The sequence below is a fragment of the Venturia canescens genome, chromosome 4 (genome assembly GCF_019457755.1).
Source record: "Venturia canescens isolate UGA chromosome 4, ASM1945775v1, whole genome shotgun sequence".
NCBI classification, from domain to species: domain Eukaryota; kingdom Metazoa; phylum Arthropoda; class Insecta; order Hymenoptera; family Ichneumonidae; genus Venturia; species Venturia canescens.
The window spans coordinates 20,037,952-20,048,453 of record NC_057424.1 but is presented as its reverse complement, the minus strand read 5'-3'; the positions used below and the strand labels follow the sequence as shown (position 1 = coordinate 20,048,453).

The following is a 10,502-nucleotide window of genomic DNA, read 5'->3' as shown; positions in this document are numbered from 1 at the left end:
CAACTGGAAAATGTATTACTGCTTTCTTGAATGACGGAGACAAAAATCGAAATTCAAAAGACTCGAAATTTATTATTTCGAATTCGTCTTTACGTATTTTTCTATATATGTAATAGAATAAAAATCTGAACTTGTTGAAAATGTCAATTCAATAGTTTATTTTGCATTATATTTTTTTCTTTTCTAGTGCACAATCGACGAATCTTTTTTCGTTTTTTCTTCACGTTTTCGGTTGGGCAGTATCACGGTGTTTTATACAAAATCTTAAACTGTTGTTGGAAAGTTGAAACATAAAATATGAAAATATTAATCAGCCTCATTGTCGTATAAAATAATTTAATGTTACATCAATCGTCACGAGTAAGTCTGTACAATTAGGACGAAAGTCCTATTAGGACGAAGAAGCCTTAAGTATATTGATACATCGTTGTTTCCTTTAAGAATTGATGAATGCATTGTCGTATCGTTTTGGTATTCTTCGAACACAAAAATAAATGCCAACGGCGAGCATCAGCAGCACAGGTAAACCAAGTCCAATAGCCATTATCATTATGACCAAATAGGAAAACTGTTCGGCTGGAGGAGTTCCATAGCCAACCAGGAAAGTCCTTGAGAAATAAAAGCAATGAAAAAACATCATTAGCTTTACTTCTGAGAAGGTAATTTTCAATTTTCCCTTCAAGATTTTGGATTATTTCTAATAAACGCTTGTTGCATCTGAATCGTTCAGTAAAAATACAATTTTTTTGGGTTTTATACTCTGAAAATTTCAAGCAAACTTACCATGTTGAATAATTGTTTTTTTTATAAAATCCGTCGCCCTTCATTCCAAGGGATACGTTCATTTTTTCAACTAACAACTGTTCTATTCTTTTTCCGTAATAAGCATGCAGAAGAGAATTTTTAGCAACATTTGCTTTCTTGGTGATGTTGACTAGTAAATAATTCACAATTTCGGTAGACTCGCTCACGTCGCGAGAAGGTCCAGTATAAGAAACCGGTCTCCACTGTAAGTATGCTGAGCTCTGCTCCCCGTTTGGTAACTTAACCAGTGGTGTTCGCAGCTCGATAACCTTTGATGAAATAAAATATTTATTATGAATTCTGACATCAGCACGAAAACCAAATCAGTCTAAAAAAATCCTGATTACCTCAAATATTCCTGGTGTATGTTCGTCGTCCAAGCTTTTTTTAGCATCGACAAACATTCCTGTACGAGTTTCACTTTCACTGACAAGAAGCAGTTCCATAGCGAATCTGCTACTCGTAAACGAGGAATTTGTCTGCAGATTGTTCAATACTATATCAATTTGAGTTGAGTTTTCGGAATGTAACATGTGCGGCATAACATCTGAATGGTCCAGTGTACAAAATCCATTCAGCTGAAAAAAAAGATGAATTTATGAAAAAGATGGTATATATATTAAATAAATCAAGCAAAGGTAATAAAAAATTGTTCACCATTATCTGCACATCGCCTTGTCTTTTTGTATGTGCAAAGAAATCATTGTAGTCATTGCCGTTCATTAGTAACTCAACAAAGTTTGTGTTATTCGATACACCATTGCGAATCCAATTGAACATTTTTGTATCCAAAACATTAATGTTAGCATCATTCATGGTACCCAGTACACCAGTATCATTGACATCGTTGAATTCATAAAACTAAAATTGTTCATAGAAACATGAGTAAATGAATATGGAGAGTAATTGAATGTACGCAAAATGTCAATTATCACATAATACTTCACGAGAATAGTAGAACAAAATTTGTTCTACGAGAATATCTAACGACTCAAACCTTTTGTAAAACAACTCCAAATGTATACTGTGGCTCTTCCGTAAATTGAATTGAATTTGGTTGATTCAAAAGATACTCGTTCCAATTGACGTTCAACTGAGTGGACGGAGATGTTACGGCTAGTAGAAGAGAAGGATTGCCAAAAAAGTCCCATATGTAGTGCAAAGTGTCAGTAGAACCTTCAGCTCGTAAATAAACTGTTGTCACATTTTCCACTATACAAAGATCATTGCATCCAGGGTTGAGAAAAGTTTTCAACTGCAACAATTAATGATCAGCTCTTTATAGATCAATTGATTGAGATTTTTTTCATTAATTTGTTTTCTAAGTGGTTTTCCTACTGACATATAAATTATTCTATTCAAAAGTTTATTATATCATTGGAAAGCCTTCTTTACAATGAAATTGGACAATTGAATAGCATTTACGAAATCAGGGAATTAAATCTCCAACGAAAAAAGAACCATTTGAAAAATTTGAAATTTAATAGCAAAAAGTCACAAGACCAGCATTCAACATCATATATAGTAACAGAAAGGAAAAGCTTCTTCCAAAACCATTCTAAAAATTGCTGATTTTATGACCACTGAAAAAATGTTTGGCATCAAAATAGTAAATTCTGAATTGATATTTTCCCACTTGGCCTTGTCCAATTTCCCGATTGGACTTTTGCCTTTGCCTCGTGGCCTACTGAAGCATGTGTCATTTTCAAACTCTTATCAGGAGAAGCAAAGAGGAAAAAAAAGTGATGGAGCGTGCGACGACGTCCGCGGTTGTCATGGAAACTGAAGGAATCTTTGTGTAATGCTACACAAAGAGTTGACGAAAAGAATAGGCATCATGAGATATCACTTGAATAACAAGTTTTGTAAATGACAGCGATTTATGGTGTTAAGGGGGTTACGTGATAAAATTTTTTCATCTAGAATTAAACAAAATTGCTGATGGCGGAAAACACATACACGTCGCAGCTGCTGACTTTGGACGAGCATCAAGTTACAGGGGGCGTTATGCATTTTAATTTTTTCGAATGATATTAAATTTCACAAAATGCACGTACATTTTTACGATAATTTTTTTTTTCAAAGTTGGTTAAAAATTTTAAAAAACCGTCCATTTCGTGACGTATGAGGTTATCTCCGCTTGTTTATACAAGCAACGCAGATTTAACATATTTTTGACGTACCGTTCTTTGCGTCGCACAGCAGCTACTTATCAATATTAATATAAGGCACAAATTATTTGAAGGAAACATTTTTCCGGTATATTTCTTTATATTTCTGAAATATTTACAATTAACACGAGTAACTATACGACATTGTTAACGTATCAATAACGAATCACAGCTGATTGTGAGAAGCAGAGCAGGCTAAGCACGACTCGCACGAATTCTATAGCCTCGCTAACTACCAACAAAGACATTTCCCCTTCCGAAGTTCCGAACCACTACACGCCTTTCTCCCACCAAGTAGCTAAGCCGTACTAAGGTATATGAATAGCCAGGACCGCCAGGACTAACCCAGAGTGATTTACGTACGTTAATTTCTGTTTTACGATTGTTATCGGTGCTCCTTACAATCTACTTAATATTTGATTGTCAACGACAAATAAAGGTGGTCCAAGAACAATGCAACATTTGTCAACGATTCTTTCGAATAATTTTATTATGTACGAAATTTCCGCGAAACTCGGCTAAGAATAGTTTCATACAAATTTCGGGACTATGACCGTGAGAGTCAATTTTTAAAAATACATTCAAAAGTTCAATTTTGAGAATAGGGATGTTCTTCAAAATTGTATGCATTTGCAATAGAAGTTAATTTATTTTTCGTACCAAAAAAAAGTCTAATCATATGAGAGTAATTGTCAAAGATGAGATTCTTGTCGAATTGTAGGATTTGACAATCTTGGTCCTACAAATTATTTGGCCACTTTAGATGTGTAGTTCTTAGAAAGAAGAAATATTAACGAAACAGGTGATTTATTTCTGTAATTGAATTTATCAAAACAAAACGGACATTCAGGAATTTTGTCAAAAACATTTAATTCAATTAATTTTTTTTTGTAGATACAAACGTTTTTGAGAGCTTAGAGTATTTCATAATCGTAATTAAAAAAAAGGTTTAATCTATAATGTACGTTCTCTCACGATTAATTCACCTCTGTCACTCACATTCGCTTCACTCTCTTAAATAAGTCCTATAAATAATTGTATATAAACACATTTCAGTCGTCTGAGCCTACTGATCTCTTGGCTTTCCTCTGTCTGGGACTTTGTTTTGGCGTTCTGGGCGATTTGTCTGCAATGATAAAATTTGCAAATCGTAATTATTAGTCAAAAATGGCGTATAAATGCAGAAATTGAATAAAAACTTTATTTTTACTCACTGAGTCTGTTGAGCGTATCTTTTGGTAACCAATCAAAATCAACGTTATTAGGATTGGAAGTGCCCATTTCGACGGGTGCTTTCCTCGACGAGGAGGATCGGGATTTTCGTCCAAGAGAAGACAGCAGTTGCTGGCCACAAACAAGAGTCAGGATGACACAAGCAGCGAGGAAAACGTACAAAAATACCGTTTCACCGTCGAGACCTTCGTCCAACTCGACGACTTGGACAGTTTCATTAAACACAGCTTCGCTGAAGGTCAAACCATTCTGAAAATGAACGAATTTACATTGTCAGTCAAATGCTAAACACAAAGAGAAATTGTGTCGACGAAATTAGGATCCAATTTAAAAGGAAATGTTACTCACTGCGTCTCTGTAATTAAGATTGACGTTCAGTCCAAATGGACGTCCTGCAAATGTTTCAGACGGGATGAACGAATATGCCAATGTGGCTTCGTGATTAGGCTTTACAACTTTGTTCACAGCAAGAGTTGAGAAATTCTGTATGTAGAAATTGAAATCCATCGAATAACGGAAAGATGCATCTAACGTTTCTAGGATAAAGTCAGTTTTTCCCTTGTTCATGAAACCAACCAGAATCTCGACCCAATTACCAGCTGGCAATTCTGAAAAATGACAATGTATTCATGATTAATTTTGAATTATTCATTTTAGTTCCAAATTTTTTTAAAACTCCTAACTTTATCATCCAATCGACGACTCTAAGAGTTTAGAATATTTTGTTGTTTCTCATTGTTGTCTGTCATCTATAAAGATATTTGTCAAATATTCTATTGCAAAATTCTTTCACATAACAGCGAGTTCAAATGTTTCTGGTAAAAAGTTCTTGATCTGAAAAAATACCACAAATTGCTTTTTTTTTCACATTTAAAGAATTCTATACACTTCAGGATTTGACAAAAATGTTACAATTTCTTCTTTGACTTTAAAAAAAAATTCAAATAAAAGTTGATTTACATCCAGGAAATCTCAAAGTTGAATATTAAAGATATTTATTAGTATTTTTCTTAAAAAATTGAATATTTACCAAGGGTGGATAACGCCTGATGGATCGGTTTAGTAAAGAGAATCGTTGTATCTGCATCTGCAGATGCGGTTACTGTTTCCTCTTCCAGTTCATCCTCGGACAGAACGCTAGCCTCTTCTCCGTCAACATCATTTATGTCATCACCAATTTCCTCATCCTGTGCATATGCAGCTCCTACAAGACAATGAAATTTTCTTGAATTGAAATGTGTCTTCAAATTGACTAAGCAAAATGGTTTGAATGATTACTGTCGACTGTGGTATGGACAAATCTGGCATTGCTTTTAGTGACTGTTCGGGCTGAACGATTCCGAAAAAATAATTTTAAAAGGAGGGTGAAAGAGTGAAAACTTGTAGGACGGAAGGAAAAAGGTTTTTCAACACAAATTCATTCATAACTTGATCTACTTCGAGCATGCTTAATCCGGTTTGCAGGTCTCCATACTTGGCATATTTGAATCGTAAAATAATGTCTATCACAAATTTTCAAATAATCGATGTTGTTTTACCGTGATTGACGAACGAGAGCAGCGCCGGTACAACCAGAAGAATAAATAAACCGAAGTATTTCATTTTAAATGGATTAAGTAAGCTAGAATCTCACAGTGAAATCGGTCTTAAAAAGACACAGCGAGAGTTTGTCCGTTAGGATGAGATCGAATGAAGTGAAATGCGCTTATGATCCACTGCCGCAACAAACTATAATACAAGAACGCGAACTGCCTTCAACTGAGCATACCGTTGGCAAACTGGCGTTACATTCTAACTTGCTACGTGGAAGGACGGTGCGGCAGTAGTCGTCAAATCGACAACGTGGAACAGCAGAGAAATAAGTCTATGAATACTTTTTCGAATGCAACATAGATACGACGATTCATCGAAGAAAATGTGGTATGATTTTTTATCTTCTTAGTGATACGAATATTTGCTCAAAGAGGGCAACACATTTTTTTCCTGTAGTGTGAGAGAAATATTCTCAAAACCTTTTTTTTCAATGAAAAAAAATGTTTACTTTATCACTATTTTTATTTGAATGTTTACTGATAGTTATAAAATTGTTAAAATATGTTAAAAACTCTATGCATTATTTTCCACGAATCATGGTTTTTTTTAGTAATTACGTAAATATAAACGAGATACCAGCAACTGAGCTATACCACCAACTGGAAAGTTTCGGTATAGTGTGTCAGATTTCAGATTTAAAAATTGTTGTATAAAAAACGTATTTTTGAAGATCCGAAAACACTTTTCATATATCAAAAATCAAGAGTATATTTAAAAATCTGCTGCCAGTATCGCAAGTATACGTGCTCTTGGTGATGGAACACAGCATTGTTAGCAAAGCTGTGTTCGACTGTTGATCGAAGTAATGATCGACTGAGAACTTTCAAAGCGGTTATTGTAGTTAGTTCAAAAAACACCACCAGGTTTTCGACCATTTCCGACGAAATTCAATCATTCTTCGTGTCTTGTTGTTTCTGTCGGAACAGCATCTGTCAAAGTTACTTCAGAAGCTTCGGAAAAATATATACAACGCCAAAATATTAATGTAGTTTTCCGCATTTGACGAATGTGTAAATGGAATAATATAAAATTATAATATAAATCTTTGTGGTACGAAATAGACGTATCGTCCGTTAGTATAAGAAATGTATAAGGGAAGAATGAAACTTAACCTAACATATTAAAAAAAAAAATCAATCCTCCGTAACGTTGCAGAAAAGCAGGCACAAAAAAGCTCGGCCGTAAAAATGGATTTCGAGGATGACTTTTTCTTTGAGGAGGACAAAATGTTTGTTGTTAAGATATTCTCAAATTAATATGTTCAACGTATCGTCCGTTTTTCTGTTTTACAGTCTCGATGTGCTTTATTTTTATTGTTCCGTGCATGCTTCACTCGTGTCTCTCGTTGCACAACAGTCTGACGGATAATAAAATTCTTTCGTCGGATAACGAATCGTCTATGAACTTGTTAGAATTTTCCAACAACGAGATTTCTCGTACGACAACTGAGACGCCTTCCGCCAGTGTGGAACTTCACCAGCTAGCAATGATGGAAGACCGCATGTACGCATGATCAACTTTTCATTACATTTCACAAGTTTTTTTTATTCCATATCATTCTTCCTCTTTTGCTTTATGCAAATTTGTCAATGTTTTGCGCCTCTTGGAAATGCAGACCGGATGTAAGTCTTGTCGCGCAGGAACAAATCACAACTGCACCAAAACAAAATATACAACAAATGTGAGTTTCATCTATAGCTCACTCCGTCTTCTGAAATCCAGAAACAATAGCAAACCAGAAATAATATTTTTTATATCTGTAGATTAGAAAAAGGTAATATTCGTGGATTTTCAAATTTATTGCTGCTGGTAGAAGGTAAATCTAGTTACATGGATAATTTTTCTACGTATCCAAACATTGGATCTTAATGTTTATTATTTTATGCATAACTTTTCCATATTTCATTGACTGTTTTTGTTTGTTCTCCACTGTATACTGACCAACAGTAAATGTGCTTTGAAAAAATTGTGCAAATCGTTTTTTGTTTTATTTTCACGATATCTTCAACTTCATTTTTATCCCAATTTAATCCTTTTGTTTCTTGTGCTTGACTGTATTCGATGTTTTGTTAAAGTTTAAGTGAATTTCTGATTCCAGCGTATGGTAGTTTTGGGTTCAAATAAACCACAGAGAAATCATTTCTGAAATAAGATTTCAAAAATATTCAAGAAATGGTGTCATATTTTCTTTGCGATAAATGTATTTCCAAAATTTGTTTGGTCTCTAATCAGGGGGATGACGATCACGTCTGGGAACGTGGTGGTCAAGAAAGATAGTAGCAACCTGATCGGAATAAGTATCGGTGGCGGTGCGCCCTATTGTCCGTGTCTCTACATAGTACAAGTATTCGACAACACACCAGCTGCTGTCGAAGGAACTTTGCAATCGGGTGATGAGCTTGTGGCTGTTAACGGAGCCTCGGTTCGTGGCAAGACGAAGGTTGAAGTGGCAAAAATGATACAAGCTTGCGAATCACAGGTCAGCATTAATTACAACAAACTCCATGCTGATCCACGACAGGGGAAAACTCTGGATATTGCTCTAAAAAAGGTGTAAAAGTCTTCCAATATTCAAACCTTTGCTGAATTCATAGTGAGTCATCTTTTGAAATGTTATTGTTGCAATAATAATATTGCAGGTGAAGCATCGATTGGTCGAGGGAATGGGGAGTGCTACTGCAGATGCGCTTGGATTGTCACGAGCTATTCTTTGCAACGATGCACTTGTCCAACGACTAATGGCACTTCAGCGTACTGAAAATTTGTACAGGGGTCTCGTGGCTCACGCAAAATCAACGTTGCACGCCTTTTTTGATCTCACCCAAATATACAAGGGTAAGCATATACCTTTTAGAAATTGACATGAAAATGATCGAAAATCTGTCTGTAACGTTTAACAATTGGTTGTGCAGTATTCGGGGACGCATTTGCGTCGATAGGAGTTCGGGAGCCACAGCCACGAGCGAGCGAGGCATTTCGTCAATTTGGTGAGCAACACCGACAAATGGAAAAGTATGGAGTAGTGATGTTGAAAGCGTTGAAGCCAATTCTTAGTGACCTTGGAACTTACCTGCACAAAGCGATACCAGACACTCGTTTGACCATAAGCAAATACGCTGATGCTAAATTCGAGTATTTATCGTACTGTCTCAAGGTCAAAGAGCTCGACGATGAGGAGCAGAGTTACGCGACGCTCCAGGAGCCTCTTTATCGAGTAGAAACCGGAAATTACGAGTATCGTCTTATCTTGCGTTGTAGACAAGAGGCGAGAGCCAAATTTGCCAAATTACGTTCAGACGTGTTAGTCAAACTCGAGTTACTCGACAATAAACACGTCCAAGACGTTGTGTGGCAACTGCAAAAATTCGCTTCTGGTCTGGCCAAATATTATGCTGACACAAGAGACCTCTTGGCTCAAAATACCTTGTTTCCTGTCGAAGTCGATCTTTCGCAAACTGCTTTTCAATACAAAACACCGGGACTTCCCTTGACCGAGGACGGCAACGACGATAATGATGACGTTTATTACACCGATGAAAAACCCAAAGAAACTGAAGACAATCTCTTACTCGATACCAAAGAAAATCCACCCTTGATACCCCAGCTCGTTGACCTGCAATGATCTTTTCTCATCAACGAACAAATCCATCCTGCATAAGCACGAGATCAAACCATCCTCAAGCATACCAAGGTTGATATCATATTTTCTATGCTCCTTGAGACACACTATTCAATAAGGTATTTTACATTAAAATAAAACAACAACAACAACAACAGAAAAAACAATTATGCTAAGTGAAAAAAACGGAAAATCGATCACGTCATTTTGGTGCCAATCAAAAAATGTTCATAAACTTCGAGTCGTCGCTCTGGCTAAACTTTACACTTTTCATGCTAGACAAACTTCCCGAGAAATCATGTTCAAAACATATATCGTTTTTTCATAGTGCTTTGAAATTTTTTTTTATTTTGCCATTGTTCAATAATATAGAATCGACGAACAAGACTATTTCGACTGAAAAATTATGAGCATTTTTTGAGGATGTGAGAAAAATATTGTCTTGCGATATCGAATGGTTGCATAATGCATTTTACAGAATCACAAAAAAGAAAAGATTTTTCAATGCTTGAACTAGACTCGTGATCGAAGTTGAACTAAGAAGAAAGAATAGTCTCAATATTGGGATAAAATATCTCGATATATTTTTCCAAGAGTATCCCTGATCTCGTATAATATTTAAACAAGTACGATTATCCTTGCATAAAAACAAAAATGTTTAGTACGAAACATTCTATATACCAAAGATGAAAACAAAGATTAATATATATTATATCATTATTATTGTCGTTATTAATATTCAATGCGTTGCATTTTACCTCGAATTAATTATGGCATTTATTTGTATGGAAGAATCATATTAAATATAAAATATTGTTAATAAAACATGATTTTACAATATTTTTTTTTTCACTCTCGATAACCTCGTATTCTCACCATTCACTTTTTTTACCTTCAGCTTGTCGCGTAATTCCACATTGCGATGCATGCACTGTAATGTAATATAAGCGTGCCAGCTTTATCCTCGGGCAATTTGATTTCGCAACTATGCGAAATCCAATTTTTCCATTTTTATTTATTTATTTTTTATTTTTATTTATTTATTTTATTTTAATATAGGATTCTTCACTCGTAAAACTACG

At 35.2% G+C, this 10,502-nt stretch overlaps 3 protein-coding genes across 16 annotated transcripts; 1 reads left to right on the top strand and 2 right to left on the bottom strand.

The window, feature by feature from the left end:
- Nucleotides 1–134: 134 nt before the first annotated feature.
- On the bottom strand, nt 135–3,231 carry LOC122409904 (glycosylated lysosomal membrane protein-like). 2 transcript variants are annotated; one of them, XM_043417806.1, is made up of 6 exons: nt 2,988–3,231; nt 1,802–2,059; nt 1,462–1,665; nt 1,152–1,382; nt 784–1,073; nt 135–608 (listed from the first exon to the last, which is right to left on the bottom strand). In XM_043417806.1, exons 1-6 carry the CDS (start codon nt 3,054–3,056, stop codon nt 437–439), a joined length of 1,224 nt encoding a protein of 407 aa, XP_043273741.1. In that variant the 5' UTR covers nt 3,057–3,231; the 3' UTR covers nt 135–436. The 2 variants fall into 2 exon arrangements, with proteins under 2 accessions (XP_043273741.1, XP_043273742.1); XM_043417807.1 differs by lacking the exon at nt 2,988–3,231 and adding an exon at nt 2,359–2,495.
- Nucleotides 3,232–3,828: 597 nt separating this feature from the next.
- On the bottom strand, nt 3,829–6,040 carry l(1)G0320 (signal sequence receptor subunit 1 l(1)G0320). The gene is made up of 5 exons (XM_043417814.1): nt 5,747–6,040; nt 5,239–5,412; nt 4,557–4,816; nt 4,190–4,457; nt 3,829–4,101 (listed from the first exon to the last, which is right to left on the bottom strand). Exons 1-5 carry the CDS (start codon nt 5,808–5,810, stop codon nt 4,028–4,030), a joined length of 840 nt encoding a protein of 279 aa, XP_043273749.1. The 5' UTR covers nt 5,811–6,040; the 3' UTR covers nt 3,829–4,027.
- A 659-nt stretch (nt 6,041–6,699) lies between these two features.
- PICK1 (protein interacting with PRKCA 1) lies at nt 6,700–10,260 on the top strand. 13 transcript variants are annotated; one of them, XM_043415586.1, is made up of 7 exons: nt 6,700–6,851; nt 6,957–7,029; nt 7,158–7,304; nt 7,417–7,482; nt 8,034–8,352; nt 8,441–8,636; nt 8,714–10,260. In XM_043415586.1, the coding sequence occupies exons 2-7, from the start codon at nt 6,989–6,991 to the stop codon at nt 9,421–9,423; spliced, it is 1,479 nt and encodes a 492-aa protein (XP_043271521.1). In that variant the 5' UTR covers nt 6,700–6,851; nt 6,957–6,988; the 3' UTR covers nt 9,424–10,260. The 13 variants fall into 13 exon arrangements, with proteins under 13 accessions (XP_043271521.1, XP_043271526.1, XP_043271520.1 ...); XM_043415587.1 differs by having other exon boundaries at nt 6,708–6,873; XM_043415588.1 differs by having other exon boundaries at nt 6,725–6,811.
- The last annotated feature ends 242 nt before the right edge of the window (nt 10,261–10,502 follow it).

Coding starts and splice junctions, on each gene's coding strand:
- LOC122409904 (XM_043417806.1), bottom strand. CDS start 3,056: ATGTTTCCTTCAAATAATTTGTGCCTTATATTAATATTGATAAGTAGC. Junction 2,060..2,987: donor GCTGTGCGACGCAAAGAACG/GTACGTCAAAAA, acceptor TAATTGTTGCAG/TTGAAAACTTTTCTCAACCC. Junction 1,074..1,151: donor ATACACCAGGAATATTTGAG/GTAATCAGGATT, acceptor ATTTCATCAAAG/GTTATCGAGCTGCGAACACC.
- PICK1 (XM_043415581.1), top strand. Junction 7,305..7,416: donor GCAATGATGGAAGACCGCAT/GTACGCATGATC, acceptor TTGGAAATGCAG/ACCGGATGTAAGTCTTGTCG. Junction 8,353..8,440: donor TGGATATTGCTCTAAAAAAG/GTGTAAAAGTCT, acceptor ATAATATTGCAG/GTGAAGCATCGATTGGTCGA.